Source organism: Rattus rattus, chromosome 7 (assembly GCF_011064425.1).
Source record: "Rattus rattus isolate New Zealand chromosome 7, Rrattus_CSIRO_v1, whole genome shotgun sequence".
In the NCBI taxonomy this organism is placed as follows: Eukaryota; Metazoa; Chordata; class Mammalia; order Rodentia; family Muridae; genus Rattus; species Rattus rattus.
This window is the reverse complement of record NC_046160.1, coordinates 12,912,174-12,932,999: the sequence shown is the minus strand read 5'-3', so window position 1 is coordinate 12,932,999 and position 20,826 is coordinate 12,912,174. Positions and strand designations below refer to the sequence as shown.

The following is a 20,826-nucleotide window of genomic DNA, read 5'->3' as shown; positions in this document are numbered from 1 at the left end:
GTAGACCACACCTAGCCTCATGGGCTGTTCCTCTGGTCTAACGAGACAGTTTAGCTTCAACTGTTCTGTGACAAAAATGGAGATCTGGACAGTTAAAGTCATATATGCCAGGAGGAAAGAGGGGGAGGCAGTAAAGAGATTACGAGTTGGAGGCCACAGCCTACGTCCGTTCCTTTTAGAGAAGGATCTTTAGGCTGCCGCGGTGGTTCAGTGGTTAAGAGAACTTGCTGCAGCTGCCAGGATAGCGGTCGCATCTTTGATCCAGACACTCAGGAGGCAGAGGCAGGCAGCTCTTTGTGAATGTGGGGGCCAGCCTGGTCTACAGAGAGTTCCAGGACAGCCAGGGCTAAAAGGAGAAACCCTGTCTTAAAAAATAAATAAATAAATACTTGCTCTTTCGATCTCTGTCCCCACCATTATGTAAGGTGGCTCATGGCTGGCTTTAACTCCAGCTCCAGGAACTCTGACTCCCTCTTCTTACCTCTACCGGCATGTGTGTATATCCCACACAGATGCATACATTTTTTAAATTAAAATAAAATGTATACATTTAAACAAACATGTTTACTGAAGACAGAATGTGGAGCAGGGTGGGCAGTGTGTGAGTAACATGTTTGATTTCAAGCGAGTTCTGGCTTCACCTCTGTGTAGACCGAGGAGTATCCTAGGCTTCTCTTCTTCCCGCAGTGTGGGGGCTGGAAGCAGGCAGCCTGACTTTGAACTCAGTACTGAGCGAACAAAGCTAGTTGTCGCTGTAAGAAATGACTGGTGCGCAGCTGTTGGCCTCCACCTGGTGGGACCAAATATTTAAGGTGACTTAATGTAAACTAGATAAACAGCCTAGGACTCTCAGAAAATTGAAGTTCTCCCGTTTCCATTCAGCCTTTACCAGTCATCCTCAACACCACAGAAGACACTCTGCCCAGCTCATTCTGACATTCGTGCGACAAGGGAGCGGGCACAGCTCTGGCTGTGATCCATTGCTGCTGTCCAGATGACCTGAGGTGGAAGTTTATCCATCCTCTCTCTCTCTGTCTCTCTCTCTGTCTCTCTGTCTGTCTGTTTGTCTCTCTCTCTGTCTGTCTCTCTCTCTGTCTCTCTGTCTGTGTGTCTATCTCTCTGTCCTCTCTGTCTGTCTGTCTCTGTCTCTCTGTCTCTCTCTCTCTCTCTCTCTCTCTCTCTCTTTTCAGAGACAAAGTCTCTTCATGTGTAGCCCTGGCTGCCCTGGAACTCACTGTGTAGACCAGGCTGTGGGCTGGAGAGGTGGCTCAGTGGTTAAGAGCACCAACTGCTCTTCCAGAGGTCCTGAGTTCAATTCCCAGCACCCACATGGTGGCTCACAACCATCGTTAATGGGATCCAATGCCCAGTTAATGCTTGACTGAAGAAAGCAACGGTGTACTCACATAAAAAATAAATCAGGGGGGGTGGGGATTTAGCTCAGTGCTAGAACGCTTGCCTAGCACGCGCAAGGCCCTGGGTTCGGTCCCCAGCTCCAAAAAAAAAGAAAAAAGAAAAAAAAAAAATCAGTTACTTCTAAAAAAAAAAAAATGACACTTGTAACAGACTCCCCTTTTATATCTGAGCTTTAGTTCCCTGGTCATTTGGTGCCTCCTGAAAGTCTTCTCTTAGACAGAAAGAGCCCCTGTGAAGTCTCCACCTGGGTGCAGCTAATGGGCACTCAGGAAATGTGCAGTTCCCTTTACTAGAGGTGTGCGCTAGGACCCCTGGCAAAGCTGAGAGGTTCAACTGTGAACCCAGGATTCCCATGTCTGTTTGCAAAAGCCCTTCTGGAGAACGTCACCACAGTTCTTACAGTTCTTTCATGTTTCCTAAAAACAGAAGACCCCTTCAGGATAGCTTTTTCAGTAACTCTATTTTAGGAAAAGGTTGGTGGCCAAAGCAACACAGTGAGCTGGGGACACCCTGGTCCCTAAATCAGAACTCCTGACTTGTGGCTTGGAATTCTTCCAAATGGAATAAGTGTGCTATTTGCTTTAACCCCTGTCCAGGGAGCCTGGTCAACCTCAGAGTACTTAGAATAAATATTTACAGAGGGGCTGGAGTAGAGCTCTGTGGGAGAACATTTGCCTAGCATATGCAAGGCCTGGCTTCCAACACCAAAATAATCATAGTAAGAATTAAATGTCTATGTATATTGTTTTTGAAGCTAGTATCTCACATAGCCCAGACTGGTCTTGAACTCCTGAAGAGCTGAGCATGACCTTGGACTCTTGGTCCTCTTGCCTTGGCCTTCCATGCATTGAGGTTATAGTCATGCATTACCATGCCAGGATTTATGTGGTTCTAGAACTTGAATGCAGGTTTTTATGCACGCTGGGCAAGCACTCTGCCTACTGAGCTACATTCCTGGCCTCAGGGTTATCTTCAAATATTACAAGTAGGTTTTGATGTCTTATATTTGTCAGAGCGAAACTCTGGGATTAAAATACACATCAAAGCCAGGCAGTGGTGGTTCACACATTTAATCACAGCATTCCCGAGATATGGACAGGTGGATCTCTGAATTCAAGGCCAGCCTGGTCTACAGAGTGAGTTCCAGGGCAGCCAGGGCTACAGAGAGAAACCCAGTATCAAAAAAAGAAAAAAGAAAAAAAATGGAAATAAATAAAAAAATCAAAGGAAAAGCAAAACGAAGGAAAACAGACACATAAATATAAAGTTAGGAGAAGAAAATATAGGAAGTGCAAGTTGATGAAGAGGAAACTCTTTTGTCTTCATTTATAAAACCGTTTTAGATGGGTTGAAGCCTTTATTTCTTCACCACCAGCCCCCTTTCCAGACATGGCTCTTTAAATATTGAAATGTGTCATTTGATGGGGACCACTGTGACTAAGCTTCTCTAAATATCTCTCCCCAGGCCCTCTGGACTCCTCAGGTGCTGTCCAACGGCGTCCAGTTCTCTCGAGTCAGTCCAGATGGTGAGGAAGGCTACCCTGGAGAGTTGAAAGTCTGGGTGACATATACCCTGGATGACGGAGAGCTTGTAGTCAACTACAGAGCCCAGGCCAGCCAGACCACTCCAGTTAATCTCACCAACCATTCTTATTTTAACCTAGCAGGCCAGGTAAGTGGACTTCCTTCTTCTCTCCTGCTGTAGCCAGAGTGTTGGAGGGGTGACCGAGGGGTGTGACTGGGGAGACCAGCCCATCTCGAAGATGAACTTAATGCTCTTGGTGATCAAAAGGGCTGGTTGTTGGTTGGGTTGGTTGGTTGGTTGGTTGGTTGGTTGGTTGTTGGTTGGTTGGGAGTTGGTTGGTTGATTGGTGGGTTATGGTTGGGTGTTGGTTGGTTGGTTGTTGGTTGTTGGTTGGGTGGTTGGTTGGTTGGTTTGTTGGTTGGTCGGTTGGTTGGTTATTTGGTTGGTTGTTGGTTGGTTGGTTGGTTGGTTGGTTGGTTGGTTGGTTGGTTGGTTGGTTGGATGGTTGGTTGGTTGGATGGTTGGTTGGATGGTTGGTTGGTTGGTTGGTTGGTTGGTTGGTTGGTTGGTTGGTTGGTTGGTTGGTTGGTTGGTTGGTTGGTTGGTTGGTTGGTTGGTTGGTTGGTTGGTTGGTTGGTTGGTTGGTTGGTTGGTTGGTTGGTTGGTTGGTTGGTTGGTTGGTTGGTTGGTTGGTTGGTGGGTTGGTTGGTTGGTTTGTTGGTTGGTTGGTTGTTAGTTGGTTGGTCGGTTGGTTGGTTAGTTGGTTGGTTGTTGGTTGGTTGGTTGGTTGATTGGTGGTTGGTTGGTTGGTTGGTTGGTTGGTTGTTTTCAGGAGGGTCTCATTTCATAGCCCAGGCTGGTCTGGAACTCACAGCCATCTTCCTGCCTCAGTTTCTGAAATGCTGGGATGACAAGTGTGAGTTGCTGTGCCCATCTTCTAAATTTAATAAATAGAACTTTCTATTGATTTATTATTTCTGTTTTCAGTGTTGGGGTCCTCACTCAGGTGAGGGTGGGGAATCTTGTTTCTCAAAGAATGGAAAAGGTATGAAGGTGCAGGTGGTTTTGCTTTTACCTTTCTGTCCTAGCCCGTGCCCACTGCAAAACTAGGGCACATGTTTTCTATTGAGACCTTACCTCAAGAGCCATGGTAACACTCAGGGAGGGCTTGAGGTGGAAAGCAAGCCGCGTGGTTCTGGTGTGACTGGATAGATGTGCCATCAAGGACCCATTTGTACATTTTCCTTCTGTCTTAATTACTTTTTATTACTGTGAAAAGACACCATGACCAAGGCAACTTGTAGAAGAAAGAGTTTGTTGAGGGCGAGTTTCAGAGGGTGAGTCCGTGACCATCATGACAGGGAGCATGGCAGCAGGCATGTGGGCATGGCTCTGATCCACCAGTGTGAAGCTGAGGGAGAGAACTAACTGGGAATGGTGGCTTTGGAAGCCTCAAAGCCCACCTCCAGCAATAAATAACACCTCCTCCAACAAGGCCGCACCTCCTAATCCTTCCCAAACAGTTCTACCAACTCGGAACTGAGCATACAGATATATGTGTCTATGCGGGCCATTCTCATTTAAGCACCACCCCTTCCTTTGTGGTTGGGCTTTTCTCTTCAGACTTGTTCCCCTGTAGCCACAGAATGGCTGCTATAGCTCCAGAAGTCTCATCCGAGTATACAAATCTCTTTCCTTGCGTATCTATACTATTCCTTTTCCAAGGACAAATGGGACACTTGCTAGAAGTACCATAGGCTTTGTTTCGCTTTCAAATCAGCCAAAGGTGTGACCCATGCTCTACCTAACCCAACTGCCAGCAAGGAGATTACTACAGAACGGTTGTCTTTAGAGGCTGGCGAGGGTTCTTCTTCCCTGAACATATATGAACATTAGTCAGCAAGTCTGATTTCTTCCAGGGGAAAGGGAGGTGAGAAAGAGGAGTCGCTGTGACTCTTAGGTAGAAATCTCTTCTCTATTACCTCCTGCAAGAGTCGTTAGGAGCTGAATTAGGCAGTAGTCATGTCGACGCACGGGAAGGTCTTCTAGGCCTATGCTACTCATAATGGGCAAAGTGCGCAAATGCTATAGTTACAGCCAGCCACAGTCAAGGGAAATTACCAGAAAAACAAAACAAAACAGAACAAAAAATCTGAATTCAGAGCCCAGTCTCAAGGTCTGTGTAGTAACCAGTGTTTCGTGACCAGTTTTCATCGGCCTGGGAAGGAAGTGAATCTGACGGTTATCTCCCACCAGCCTAGACCACTGCACTTTCCAGACACAGAGAAGGCGCTTCCTTCTCTTCAGGGAAGAAATGTCTGGGCTTTCAGAGGGCAGGCTCCCGAGACACACCGCTGCTCCTCGCCCTTCTTAGTACCTCAGACACCTCCATCTGTTTGGTGTGTGGCTCTCATGTTGGTTTTCTTCCTGCCTCGGTGCTTAAAAAAATTTTTTTGAAAGAAAAAAAAGAAAGAAAAACCAGTGAAGGAAATCCCTGAGCAGCTCTGCTCCTGTTGTGAAAGCCGTGGGAATAAGGCACCTGCTCATCTATGGGAGAGTTGTATAAAGTCAGACGATGCCTGTGACACAAAGGACCGAGTCACTGACCCGGTGACTTGGGCACGTTCAAGAGCACTGTGTTGTGAAGTAGATGGGATCTACTGAAGGATGTCTACTGAGGGACGCCATTTATGTGAAGTTCCACAACAGAAGAAATCAGTCTATAGCTATAGAAACCAAAACTGTATTCTGGTTATAAATGGGTATTGATCCCTTTTGGAGAGTTGGGAGGCGTGCTTCTGGAAAAGGAGAGCAAAGATCTGGACACGGGCTGGACCGGGAGTCCAGAGAGCGGGCGTCTCCACCCGGCGTCCCCCGCGGAGTGAAGACTCAGGCTCAGAGGCCGTGAAGGAGGCAGTGCGCTTGGCTCTGTGCTTTGGGACTCTTCTGCGCTGCAGATAGACCCTGTTGCTCCTGATCTAGTGCCTCTGATGCTTCATACCCAACTGTCCGTGCTAATTCACAGCAGAGCCTCTGGCTAGTGTAATGAAACCCATTTCTGCTGTGTTTAGACACAGATCCCGAGTCTCGGAACTTTGGCCTCTCTTCTCAGAATGACTCATTTGATCGTGCACCCTGAGTCTTTTTGGATCAACGTCCCACCCAGCTCCTGTTTGCCTCTCTGGGACCTGGCAGACTTGTGCTGAACTTCACTCATGGTTTCTCAGAATTGGCACTAACTGGGGGAGGTGATTCTTGGCAGTAGCGGGGGTGGTTCTGTGCAGGTAGGGTGTTTGGCAGCCTCCCTCCAGTGTAGAAGGCAGCAAGCAGCCCTGTGTTTCCAGACACTGCAGATGTCCCCCTGCAGGGCAAAATCACCCCGGCCGAGAAACCTTGCTTTAGCTGATTTTTGAGCAGTCATAAAAGCGAAAGCCCATGCTTGGCTTCTCGTTCCTGTTTTCCACTGTGTGGCTTTAAGATACTGAAAAATAAAAAATAAAAAATAAATTACTCATATGTTTGCATATTATAAAAGAATTTTTCAATTTACAAACAGCATATCACCTTAATAACCTGTACCCGTATCTCAGAAGGACCCTGGGAAAAGTGTCTCCCAGGATCTACCAAGACAAGTAAGGTTCCAGAGACTTTGTGATTCCCAGAGGGACACCCATCGAGAGCCAGAACTGGGTCAACCCTGGGCCTTCTGACCACTGACCCGGGCTTCCTAGACCAGTTGGTTCTTCCTCAAAGAACAAGATCTCAGAAGCAGGGACTACGATTCTGACTCCTGTTATGTGATGAGGAATTCGTCCTGTGGATAGGAGGGAAGAGTGACAGATGGCTTTCTCTGATGAACCCGAAGTGGTCCCTGGCTATGCAAGATTTATGTGCCCTCCCCCCTTCTTTCTACCTTATATGTGAGAGACTTGCATGCTAAGGTCACTTTTTATGTGTTGAAAATTGTACTTATTTACATGTACATGTATATACATACATGCTTGCCATGGGTCACGTATGGAGGTCTGAGGACAACTTATGGGAGCCGATTCTCTCCTTCTGCCCCGTGGGTCCTCAGGACAGCCACGATAAGAAGTTCCTTTACCCGCTGAGCCACATCCATCACTCCACAATTATATTTGACAGTTCCTTCCAAACTTGTCAATAGATACAGAGATTCTGTCTGCCTACCTTTAAGTGACCTTATTAATCATAATCATTGGTCAGCCATCAATGCTTGAAGACATTTTTGCAGAAGATATAAAATGAATATGTAAAATAAAACCCAGTAGCTGGTCATGGTGCAAACTTTTAATCCCAGCACCCAGAAAGCAGGGTCAGGTGGATCTCTGTGGGTTTGAGGCCAGCCTGGTCTATGTGGTGAATTCCAAAACATGAGGACTACTTAGAGAAAGGCTTTCTCAACCCTCACCCCCTAAAATAATAAATACGGAAGCAGTACATCTTCTTTTTCTCTTTTCCTACGCAGGGCTCCCCAGATATATATGACCACGAAGTCACCATTGCTGCAGATGCATACTTGCCTGTGGATGAAACTCTGATTCCAACAGGTCAGTGGGTTTAAACTGCTGTGTTGTGGAGGACCATGGTTCCCAGCCCCAGAAAGGTTGTTACTTTGTAAACCGTTACCATGTTCACCTTTCCTAGGTAAAGTCCTAGTAAAAGTGGTAGTTCTGTTAACTAATGTATCACGTTTATACGAGAAGTTAACGTAAGGGGAGTTGATGAAAGGCGTGACAGATATATTAGTTTTTTTACCCACTTTGGTGTAAATCTGAAATTCTTTCAAAAATTCGAAGTGAAAAAAATTGTATGAAGATTGACTTCACTTTTACCGGACAGTGGATCTTGCACTAGGAAAGGTGTGTGCGTGCATGTGTGCGTGTTTGTTCACGTGCGTGTATCATTTCATTAGCACAATGGGTTTGTGTTTATTCTTGCAAATTTATAGGTAAGTATATGGGCCTACATGCTGAACAGCATTAACAGAGGAATTAGACGGGGCGGAATGGAGGCTGTACACGGGGCCCACGCATTGATCTCAGCACGCAGGGAGACCTCTGTGTTACAGGCCAGCCAGGGCTTCGTCATGAGGTTTCTTCTGTCACTCAACAGCAAACAAACCTGAAACTTAATTGGGGACAGATGCTTGAAGAACCTCCATGTCACCTTGTGGAGTCCACCCATTTCATTCTTTGTCTGAAGCCCCCACCCCCAACCTCCAGCCATATGCTGTGTCAACCTGCATTATGGAAGGCTTGGGTTTTGTTTTGTTTTTTTTTCTTATCCTCTTCTTCCTTTTTTAAAATGATTCAATGGGCGTCTGCGTTTGCCTGTATATATGTGTGCTCTGGTGTCAGATTCCCGTGGAGCTGAAGTTACAGACAGTTGTGAGCTGCCATGCGGTTGCTGGGATTTGAACCTGGAATCCCTGGAAGAACAGTCAGTGCTCTAAACCCCTGAGCCATCTCTCCAGACCTCTCATCCTCTTTTTCCTGGCAATGGCCAAGATTTACAGCTTGTCTACCCTATTGTTTTTCTCTCAAATTTGAATAACAGTCCCTAAGTTTAAAAAATAATAGCCAGGGGGGGTTGGGGATTTAGCTCAGTGGTGGAGCGCTTGCCTAGGAAGCGCAAGGCCCTGGGTTCGGTCCCCAGCTCCGGAAAAAAAAAAAATAATAATAATAATAGCCAGGCAGTCGTGGCCAGTGGAACACACCTTTAATCCCAACACTTAGTAGTCTGAGGCTTCTGTGAGTTCAAGGCCAACCTGATCTACAGAGCAATTTCCGGGACAGCCAAGGTTACACAGAGAAATCCTATCTCAAAACCAGTATAAATAAATAAATGTAAAAAAAAAAAAAATCGAACGGAATAATTTTGAGAAGTTGAAATAAATAGACTACAATTTTTGTCATCTCAGCTTTGAATATTATTCTGGTTGCTAAGCTGGCTTTAACGGCTTTTCTGCCTATCCCGCTAATGTGTCGTCTCCTGATGTTTGTGTGACTCAGTGGATGAGCAGGAATAAGCTGGCCCATCTTGTCCTAGATGCAGAATTATTGCATTACAGCATTAAGCAGTGGCTTCTGTTGGTGACTGATAAGGGAGAAGGGAAGCCAAGCGGCTTCACGTGGAACACATGTATGTGTCTGCATATTCGAGAGCCATCTTATGCATCCTGCTGGGTTTTAATCTAATGAAAATCACACACATGCACATCTGGTGTCCACAACGTGTCATGGCTGGGAGGGGCGGGGCATAGTGGAACCCAGCTTGGAGTGGAATGGAATGTAAAAGTCTCCTCCGTCTCAGTTCTGCACCGGAAATATCACGGGTGGGAGGCTGAGTTTCTGCATCTTGTACTAATATTGAAAACCTGTTGAGTGGGAGCGAAGGGTTCCGGACTCTGGGAGCAAGAGACTGCCCCAGTCGTCACGGTGTTCTGTTTGTCTCTGTGTAACCTTGACTGGCCTGGGCCTGTGTAGGAACTGCCTTGGCTTCCCGAATGGGGGTCTCAGGCATGCACCACCCCGCCCAGCTGTCACTTCCTAACCAGGCAAAGGCCTTCTGTGTGTGAGCAATGCTTTAACATCTAACCGTACAGACGCCCATGTGTGTGAGCAATGCTTTAACATCTAACCATACAGACTCCCATTTCCCCTTTTGCAAATAGGCGGAAAATAGGCAGTTTAAGTAAGCTTGGCTACTTCAGGACAAAGTCTCAAAACAAAACCAGCCAACCAAACAAACAAAGAAAAACAGCCTGGAGGAGGACAGGGGAGGGAGGGCTAGAGAGGTGGCTCGGCAGGTGAAAGGGCATATTGTTATTCCTGAGGACGGGAGTTCAGTTCCCAGCACCCACATTTGGCACTCACAGCTGCTAAAACCCCGGCTGCAGAGACTCCGAAGCCTCGGCCCCCACCTACACTCACGCACACTAACCCCGAGCACACATGCAGAGTTTACAATTCGGTAAAAACATTTTTTAAAAAATTTGGACACCTATATAAAGTATCCAGCTTTTTCTTTATTCAAGTTGGCAGACCCATGAAGCACAGTTTTGCAATCAAGAGTGGTCAGTCCTCCCGTCTGAGTTTTTTGTTGTTTGTTTGGTTGGTTTGGTTTGGTTTAGCTTTGGTGTTTTGAGGCAGGATTTTTCTTCCTTCTTTTCTTTCCTTCTTTCCTTCTTTCTTTCTTTCTTTCTTTCTTTAATGTGTGTGAGTACACTGTAGCTGTCTTCAGACACACCAGAAGAGGGCATCGGATCCCATTACAGATGGTTGTGAGTCACAATGTGGTTGCTGGGAATTGAACTCAGGACCTCTGGAAGAGCAGTCAGTGCTCTTAACCACTGAGCCATCTCTCCAGCCCCGAGGCAGGACTTTCCTGTGTAACTGCAGTTACAGGCAGTTGTGACCTGGCTGTCCTGGACCTGCTGGGTAGACCAGGCTTCTTGTCTGAGTTTGATTCCCACTTCTATATCAGACAGCTCACAACTGCCTGTAACTGCAGCTCAGAGACTCTGTCATCATCTTCTGGCCTCCTTGAAGGTAGCTACGTGTGTGCACGCACATGCAGGAGCACACCCTTGCACAGATAAACGATAAAAGCAAATCTCCTTTTAAAAAACAAACCGAGAATGTGTACGTTAAGCAGTTGTCCCTATTAAGCAGTTGTCCCTGTTAAGCAGTTGTCCCTGCCGTGGGGCTCCATTCCAGGACCCTGTATGGATACCACAGTTCTCATCTGCGTAAGTCCCTTACATAAAATGTGTTTGCAAACACCCTACCTACACCCTTCTTTAGGACTTGTTTTTGTTTGTTTGCTTTGAGTCCAGGCTGGGATGGAACTTAGTGTGTAACCCACAATGGCCTTGAATTCGCAGTCCCCCTGTATCAGCATCCTGGGTGCTGACACTACGGGTGTGTATCACCGTGCTCAGCCCCCCTGCCTACTTACTTACGTTAGCTCTAGATTACACAGCATATACCTAGCTTTTTACAAATGCTGTGTTGTGGGGTTGTGGGCTTGCGTCTGCTGCACCACAGGGCACCGCTGCTTGGGGAGTGGACCTCGGGAGTTTGACTGTGCTTATCCCATACCGCTGAGGTGGTGATGTTGGGCTACAGGGAAGCAACCAGGCACTGCTCCAGGGTGGGAAAGCAGCAGGCTTGGTGGCCATTATGGCTGGAAGTGCAGAGAGGCCTCTACGGGAGATCAGGCTGCGACTTGTAGGTGAAGGCCTTCTTCATGGCTCCCCTCAGCGGCTCTTGATGAAAAGAGACAGTCCATGGTTCTAAACAGTTTATTGTCATGGTGGACGTGCATGCGTAAAACCTTACCCCACTGCTCAGGGTGGGCCTGAGGTTAAATACCTTTTGCAGGGAGGAGTGTCTGGGAAGGGAAGCTTATTGGCTAAGTCCTCCACACCTCTAGGTACCTCATTAGCATGGAGAACTCTATTTTGGGCCTAAGTGACTGATGGCCACAAATATATGGGGATCTGCAGCTATGTGACAGGGGCCTGGTGCTGGGAGCAGACAAAGCGCCTACTGTCCCTTCAGGGTCTCCAGGGCTTCTAGCCTTTAGCTCGACCTTACCAGGCTTCCTCTCATGGTCTCCAACCCTGCACTGTGTGAAGAACTATTGTACTGTGCTATTTAGGATAATCAAAAGAAAAGTCTGTGCATGCCTAGTACAAATCTAATATTTTTCCCCTAAATTGTTTAGCTTTTTGTGGGGTTGAATCCACAAATACCAATTCTGATATTTTTAGATGTATGGACCAACTGTATCTTCATGAGAACTTTTTAAAAGCCTAATTTGAATAATAATGAAACGAGGTAAATACACTACATTTTTCCAAAACAAGAAAATACCTAGCTACTATTTATAGTCACCATTCTTTCATATAAGATTGTGTGTGTGTGTGCATGTGTGTGTGTGTATGTGTGTCTGTGTGTGTGTTTATTCTGGGACTTGAACCCAAATACCTCGTGCAAGTGGGGCAAGCATAGTCCTATGAGCTACATCCCCAAACCAAGAAAAAAAAATACTTTAATTCCCCACAGAAGTAAGAAATCTTCAATTTCAAAACAAAGAACACTTGGCTTTAAATTTTCATTGTTTTATTTATTTGTTTTGTGTGTATACGTGTGGTGTGAGTGGGCAGGCATCACAGGTAGGTGCTTGAGTGCCGTGGTGGAGTATGGAGGTCAGAGGATAACTTTCAGGTTGTGTCTTTCCACCGTCCGAGTCTCGGGGGTTGAACTTGGCTTGTCAGACTTGGCAGGAGATACTTTTAAGGAGTTACGATGGCAGATTGACCCAGTGCCTCTCCATTTTCTGTGTACCAGTGAGACAGTTATTGTAAGCTCATAACAGGACCTGACTAATGGGTCTGGAAGGCCACTTGTAGCCCTCCCTTCCTCTTTGTGGCTCTGTGAAGATGCGAGTGTCCAACCCGTTCACTAGATCCATTAGGACGCCAGCAGAGTCCACAGCTCATGCTTTTCTCCCATCCACCATTTTGTTCATCAGTAAATGTTACCACGGTTCCCCCATCACATTCAAGCACACGCCGTATGACTCTTTTGGAAGCTTCTCCAAAAAGCAGGTGCTATAAAGAACAGAGGAGCTGCTGCAGAGGATCCCAAGACGTCCTCTAACGTCTGTAGACCTATTTATTTTATGCATACCCGTGTGCCTGATGCTTGAGGAGGTATGAAGAAGGCATTAGATTGCGAGCCATCATGTGGATGCGCGGAACTGAACCTGTGTCCTCTACAAGAGTAGTAAGTGCTTTTAACTGCTAAGCCATCTCTCTGGTCTCCATGACTCTCAACATAAACAAAGCCCCACAGAGATGACTTCATTCTAGAAGCAGCGCAGAGGGCCCAACCATCATTCCATCATCCAGAAATGCTCTATCTGTCCCGTGCTGGGAGGCCCAGGAGTTACTTAGCTATCTAGTAGAGAAGGCACAGAATTATCTGTGAAGGTGGAAGATGTCAGGACGGCATACACGTGCATCGTTAGGGAAGGAGAGGAGGCGGATGAGGATGAGAAACCTGAGCAGCATCAGGACCAGTCCTAGAGAAGTGCTGTGTTCCGGCAGCACCGAGACTGGACCAGCTGCTGTGTGCCCTAAAGAAGTTAGCTGGGCCCATGCCACATTTGCATTGAGCTCAGTGCAACTTCAAGGCCTGGATTCACTCTGAAGGAGCTCAAGGCAAATCCACGCAGAGCAGACTCACGGATGTACCCGAGTCTGGCTTCAAACTTCCAGGTCTGGAAATCGATGTGCAGTAGCTAGAGGTTGTAGTGTTCTTGTTGTTGTGTTGTTGTTGTTGTTGCTGCTGCTGTTTGGGTTTAGTTTGTCTTGTTAATTGGGGATCTTTATGGTTTTGGTTTTGGTCGTTGTAGATGGGGGTTTCTCTGTGTAGCCCTGGCCATCCTAGAACGTGCCTTGTAGACCAGGCTGGCCTTTAATTCAGAGATCCGCCTGCCTGTGCCTCCCAGGTCCTTGGTTATGAATATCTTCTACTCTATAAATTATTTATCTTGCTTACCCTCCAGGTCTTCTAATTTCTACCTTAAATCCCTACTTGTGTGTTTATTTTTCAAATCTCTCTTTGTAGGGCCGTTGCTAATTTCACTTGTAGTTGAGAGACAGGAAGATCTCTATTTCCATCACTGTAGAGGAGATAAACGCAGCATTAAGTACTCCCGAGCTGATAACCAAGCCATATCTGAAAAAGTGACTCATGCAGAAGAATCAATAGTAGATTGGGGTTTGATAGACATTAAGGCAATATTTTCACCATGAAGCTCTCGTTGAATCATATGAATTCCTTGGATTTTGTGGGTTTGTCTAGGTATTTAATCTAATTATTATTTCTGTGTGCGTGTGTATATATGCGTGTGCGCGTGCTCTCAGAGTCACAGATGGCTGTGATATTAGGCTGGGAACTGACTGTCCGTCGTCTGGAAGGGCAGCCATCTCTCGGAGCCATCTCTGCAGCCTCTGATTATAATGTGTATGGTTTCAATTGCTCGACCACAGGTCAGCTCTCAGTGGGTTCTGTGGAGTCCAGCATGCAAGACAGTTCCCAGCTCAGTCCTTTCCTTTTTGTGGCTAGTAGTTACATTTAGGTTTCAACTCTTTATCTAACCTGTAATCTAAACTGTCTTGAAGGGAGACGCTGACGCAGAACTAAACTTTGGAGGCGCTTTCGCTCTGGTTAGACACGACAAACAATTTTTCAGACGATGGGAGAACTCGTGTGCTGAGACAGTAGTGCGGTGTATTTTACTGTAACGGTAACAGTGGCCGGGCTACTGTCTTTCCCGGTGTCTGTTGGGGAGGAATCAAGTCCTATTCTGCGTTTGTATGTTTCCTGCTTACTCTCTGGGCGGCTGTTGCTTAGAATGGGACACTGCGATGTATGAGAACTGGGAGGTGTGACAGTGGCAGGATGGGATGACTCCCTACACACTCCAAGCTCCCACGTAAACTTTTACCCCAGGCACCCTCGGGGTCCCTGTTTTACTCCTTTTGTCAATTGTAGGGGACATAAAAAATGTCTTCGGCCCTCTTTGTCCAATAAAGCATAGAAGACAACAGCCTATGGGGTCTGGCTTCTCCATCCTTTGTCCGGTTCCTACATGGAGAGACTCTCCTTCTTCCCAAGTCAATGCAGCAGTAGGGACATGCACAGCCTTCGCTGGGGCCCAACAAAACAATTTAAAGTTACCCCTGCTCTCGCCATAGGAAGTTGTTACCAGCTGGAGTTTTATGACACAAACAAGCAGTATCTCTCGTGTGTTCAGTGTTGGGCTACAAGATTCGGGCGTCTTTGCTCTCCACTTGAAAAATAAATAAATTTAAACCAAGGCAGGTGGTGGTGGCATAGGTCTTTAATCCCTGCACTTAGGAGGCAGAGGCATCAGGATCACTTGAACTCAAGAGTTCAAGATCACCCCAGGTAACATAGACCCTGGGTCAAAGAGAGTAAGAAACCGAAGGAAAAGAACACACATCAAGTAAGACAAATATTTTGAATCAAGTCCATTGGCTAGCTGTCAAAATTGTTCCACGGGATGACACATTTGGCCCTTCTGAACTCACAGCCGTTGGCCATGGCAACCTCTCTCTTGCACCTTGGCAGGCTGCCCTTGCAGAAGGCGTCTGTGGAGCTGAGATCTCCTTTCCACCCACAGCCCAAGCCAGCAGTTGACTGCATGTTGGTCATTAGCTCTGCGGTTTCTCCAAAGCAATTGTTTTTAGCTTCTTAAAACAAACAAACCCCTGAACCCCCAGTGAACTAGACTGTTGGGGAGAGGGCAGCAATGGGGGGAGGGTTGGGAGGGGAACACCCATAAGGAAAGGGGGGGGGATGTTTGCCCGGAAACCGGGAAAGGGAATAATACTCGAAATGTATATAAGAAATATTCAAGTTAATAATAAAAAAAACAAAAAAAAAAAAAAACAAACAAACAAACCCCAAACCCTTGCTGCTCATGAAACATTTACTCTTTGGTAAGACATCGAGAGTCTGCTTTCTCCAGGGCAATCACAGGTTGGTCCTCTTGAGTGTGTTTGCCTTGTGTACTGTAGGCAGGTCTAGCCCTGAGAGGAAACTCCTAGAGGCCATTTGCAAGAAAGGACAGATAAAATTAACACTGTTCACAATAGTCAGGCAGTGGTGGCACAGGCCTTTAATCCCAGCACTTGGGAGGCAGAGGCAGGTGGATCTCTGAGTTTGAGGCCAGCCTGGTCTACAGAGTGAGTTCCAGGACAGCTAGGGCCACACAGAGAAACCCTGTCTCAAAAACCCCAAAACAAAAAAATCCCAGTGTCCAGACTAGAGAAAACTTCCATATCAGACCTCTTTTTTTATGCTTACGAGTGTGATGTACATACATGTCTGTATACATGTTCTTACATGTGTGGGTATGCATGCTAACACACGTGCATGAGGAAGCCTTAAGTTGATGCCTTATTTATGATTGAGGCCCAGTCTCTCGATCAGACCTAGAGCTTACAGATTATGCTAGTCACCCTAGCCAGCTCTCGCAGAGATCTTCCGTCTTCTCCCAAGGGTGGAATTGCAGGGACGCCACCTCCCCTCCCCAGCATTTACCCAGGTCTGAGGGTCCAAACGCGGGTTCTCAGACTTGCATAGCAAGCCCTGTGATTACCGAGCCATCTGCCTGACTCCAGTGTCTGAATTGTGTTGGGCGTTGTGCTTTAGCACCTGACTCTAGTACCCTGTTCCCCAACAAGAGAAAAGAGGTACCCTACTCGGGTAGCAAGCCAGCTCACTGTGAGCATGTGAGAAAGTGTAACCCGGAGATGGATGGGCTCCTAGGCTTGGAAATCGTGGTTCTCAGGCTTTGGTCTTAGAACGGACGGAGCAGGAGGCAACATCACCATGTACAACTGAGTTTAGGTTTTGCTACATTGCATCTATCTGTGGTAATATGTGATCCATTAAGAAAGCAGAAGTGGATGCCTTGGCCCGCTCATCTTACAGTAACATTAGAGGGAGTTGTTTAATTTTGTCTTGTAAGTTTAAAACTCCTCTCCTTAAGAAAATATACCTCTTGTGTTTTAAAAACTTTACCCAGTCTGCAGTGTCCTGTAACCCATCTGCATCCACCTGCTGTTCTTGCTACAATGAGTTCTGGAAAGCTCATTCTAAAGTTTCATGAAAGCAGCCCCGTTTTGCCCAAATTAGAGTTCTGGTAGGAAAGGCTTACAACAAGGCTGTTCAGGGAGGCCCAGCTAGCTGTGTAGCAGTAAATCATTAGGGTCACCTCTGTACTCCCGGTTGGTTCTCACCTGCATGGCTCTGCACCTGCCCAAGAGCTCCGGATTCACGAATGAAAGACGCGGACACACAACCTTTGTATTTAATGTGCTCAACATCTGGGCACTTCCAAACCTCTCATGGCTAGCTCACACCTCCCTCCGGTATTCCTGAGGTAACACTTTCTAAATCTGTATTTTACCCTTGCTGCCCTGTTTCCTTCTGGGCAGCCCTCACATGGGGCCGCTTTCCCTTTGCACCTACATTCCAGCCATCTCCCCCTCCTGCTCCTTCCCGGCATGGTCCATCCTGCACGGTTCTCGTGGAGGGACTCCCCTCTCCTCCCCCTCCTTGTTCTTGCCTGGGAATCATGAAAGTCCCGCCTCTGTCCCCCCCGCCCAGCCATCAGCTAGATGTTTCTGCTTTATTTATTTCAACGGTCAGTGATTTACTTCTCTAGGATAGATCTGTCTTTCCCCAAGAGAGAAAAAAAAAAATTCCAAGATTGCCTCTTGTTTCCGAGATCTTGCCAGTGAACACCGACAGTCGTGCACTGGCACGTGGGCTTAATCTCTCTGGGGTTCTAACAGACAGTTCCTCAAGACCTAAAATAATGCCCGAGGTCCTGGGTGTTTCTTTCAGCCATCTGCACACCGTTTCTCTTTCCGCCAGCCTCCACGCCACTCTCTCAGCCCTTAGTCATCCAGTCCTGCTGATTCTAGCCTCTGATATTCCTCAAGTCTCTTGAGTCTTCCACACTGGTTATGGGACTCTGTCTGTCAGTACTCTCCTGGTTTGGTTGACTTTTTTCTCTAATCAGGGCCTAACTTACATTGTGAGAACATAACTTTTGATCAATAAACGAATGGACAGGTGAAAATACAACCTTAAGGATGTATTATCCATCTGGTTCCTAAATGCATCTAAAATGCAAATCTTATTTCAATAATTACTCCTTTAAAATATTTTGGTAGGGTCTGAGCAAGTCGATTACTTGCCTAGCGTGTATGAAAGCTTGGAGTTTGTTCCCCAGCACTGCATATACTGTAGTGGTACACATCTTCCTGAGTCCCAGCACTCAGGAGATACAGCTCGGGTAAGTCATTAAGATCTTGGTCACCTCTGGCTACATAGGAAGTTTGAGATTAGCCTGGGCTACACGAGACTTCATCTTTAAAAAATGCCGCCCCCCCCCCTCACATTGCTACCTACCCAGCCTGGACACTTGGCGCTTTTCCAAGTTGCAAGGCCATGCTTGCTCACACCTCACCAACCTCTAAACCCCCACCCCCATTCTATGGGGACTGTAAATACGGACGTTGCCTCCGAAACGCCTCTCACCCTTCAAAACCCATATGTTCTCCCTGCCTGTCCTTCCCAACCTTCTCCAATGCAGCTTTGTTTCCTGTGCAGGGTTTTGGTAAGGTCTGGTGTTGCGTGTAGTCTTAAAAACACTCTACGGCCTTGTCCGAGAGCTGCGGTGCTCTAGCCCTTCCGGCTCCATTTTTGTCCAACCCAGCTTAGGTCCAGGATTGGTCGCAATCAGCCCCAACCCAGCTTCTCTGTCTCTGTCTCTGCCTCTCCCTCCTCTCTTTACCCCCCTCCCTCTCCTCTCCCCCCCTCCCTTCCCTCTCTCCCCCTCCCCCTCTCCCTCCTCCCTGCCTCTCTCTCTCCTTTCCAGCTCCATCTTGTCCCACCCAGCTTAGCTCCAGGATTGGTCGCAATCAGCCACAACCCAGCTTCTCCCCACCCCCCCCCCGCACCTTGCTCCGGAAGTGGTTGCCCTCCACCCCCCCCCCGTCTGTTGAATCCATAGATAAAAGATACTCAGACAGTTTTATTACTTTATAACTTGCCTACTAGCAATTGTGCAAATACCTCCCACCTGGAAATGTACGCCCTTATCAATTTATTATCTCTGTCTCTCCTTCCGTACTAAACTTGGTGGCTTGTATCAGATAGCCCCTGCCCACATCTTTGGCCATCCGCCCGCCCGTAGTGGAGGCCGTAGGCCCTAGCTGCCCCAAGGCCTTACATGATTACAACCTTCTGCCAAAGCATGGCAGGAAAAAACCTCCTCTCTTCCTGAATCTCCTATCCCTCTTGGGACCCGGAAGTCCCACCTGTACCTTCCTTGCAGCAATATGGAAGATAAGGCCTTCCACATGGATGTTACTAAAACCTTCTGCCAAAGCATGGATCCTGTGTGAAGGAAAAAACCGAGAGTCCCTTTTCTCCTCTCTTCCTGAATCTGGAATTTCCGGTGGGGTTGGGTGTTTATTTTATTTTCCCTCTTGGGTACTTCTGGAGCTAGTGGGTGAGCCTAAGTAGTGTGTGGCACACCTGAAACCAATTCCCCCTTGAAACAGCAGCAAAATGGCTGGAAGATCTGAACCAGGGCATGGAACTCTGATCATCCTGTCCCAAGGACACACATGGAATGTTAGCCAGATAAATGTTCTGGACTGTGACCTGGTGTCTGGAAATGCTGGACCACCTGAAGGGAGCACTGAGGGATCCAGTGGAGCTCTGCCCCAATCAAAAGGCCCGTGGTGGATCCTGTGTGAACTGGCGGTTCAATTACCCACCTGGGTCTGCTGTAACTCTAGGGTTTCAGAATTCCCTTTCTGGTCTCTCTCTCTGGTGCGTGCAGGTTGGCACTCATCTGAGCTTGGTGGTACACACCTGTAACCCAACATTCTGGGCTGAGGCAGGAGTTTCTGCAAGTTTGGCAGGTTCAGGGGCAGCTCCAGATGGATGCCCAGCAAAGCCTGTAGTAGGTAGGTAGGTAAGGTTAGGTGATAGGGAAAAGGCTAGCAAGATGGGTAAGACAAGCCAAGCCTTATACCTGAGTTAGTCCTGGAGTCCACATGGTAGAAGGAGAGACCTGACTCTTGAAATTTTTCCTCTGAATTTCACATGCTCACTGTGTCTACACTCATATATACTCGATATCACACACACTCACACACACACACTCACACACACACATACACACACACTCTCACATACACACACACACACACACACACACACACACACACACACACACATGAATAAATAAAACAGTGGCACTATAAAAAAAAAAAATAGGCCCATGGCATTAGAGCTGCTTGTTCTAGGGCAGGTTCTGCCTAAACAGCAGGCCAGGAGGTCACCGAGGACCCAGGGACCTTTCCTGATGGCAGTGATGCTTCCCACAGGGACACATGTCTGAGGACCTCTCCACACGATGATCCAAGAACAGCTTTGTGAGCTTCCAAAATAACTCCCGGAGCTACCTGTGTTTCCTGCTAGAAAACACATCACCCACTGCTACAAGACTGGCGAGCATAAGCCAGCCTGCTGGAAATCTGGCAGGAAGATAGCGCAGAAGAAAGCCCTCGGCCAGGCTCCATGTACTTCCTGTGGAAATTGCAGGCTCACACGACGTGAGTTTCTCATAATGGAAGTTATTTGCTAGGGCTCTGATCACCACCCACAGAGAACTGATTTAACACTCATGCCTCCCCCTTCCACAGGTCCAACAAGGGTGTGTAGAGCTTCTCAGGGTCATTTATTCCAAAGAGGCTGAGGGATAATGGGCTTTGAACGGCACAACAGAAGCTGACTTAGTTTCCAGAGCGATCTCAGGTTCATACGGTGCCTACTGACTTCCATACAACCTAAGACTTGGTCATACTGGAGTAGAAGAATCTAATGTGGCTTGACTTGTGATAGACATTAATACTTGTGGTGTTAACTGAGCCAGAGGCGAGGCTGTTTTTGAGAAGTTTTTCAGTGTCTCCAAATCTACAAATAAAGAGAGTGAAGTAGGCTGGAGAGATGGCTCAGTGGTTAAGAGCACTGACTGCTCTTCCAGAGGTCCTGAGTTCAAATCCCAGCACCACATGGTGGCTCACAACCATCTGTAATGGGATCTGATGCCCTTTTCTGGTGTGTCTGAAGACAGCTACAGTGTACTTATATATAATAAAGAAATAAATCTTAAAAAAAAAAAGAATGAAGTAATCAAAACGTGGAATGCTGAAGTAGGGTAGGGGTGGA

The 20,826-nt window shown here is 47.1% G+C and overlaps 1 protein-coding gene across 1 annotated transcript in view; it reads left to right on the top strand.

Moving 5' to 3' along the window:
- Positions 1 to 20,826, top strand: part of Galm (galactose mutarotase) — a 51,604-nt gene that overhangs the window by 13,066 nt on the left and 17,712 nt on the right. The window contains exons 3-4 of the mRNA XM_032908840.1: positions 2,882 to 3,088; positions 7,431 to 7,512. Coding sequence (XP_032764731.1) covers positions 2,882 to 3,088; positions 7,431 to 7,512 — 289 coding nt within the window. The remainder of the gene's footprint in view (positions 1 to 2,881; positions 3,089 to 7,430; positions 7,513 to 20,826) is intronic.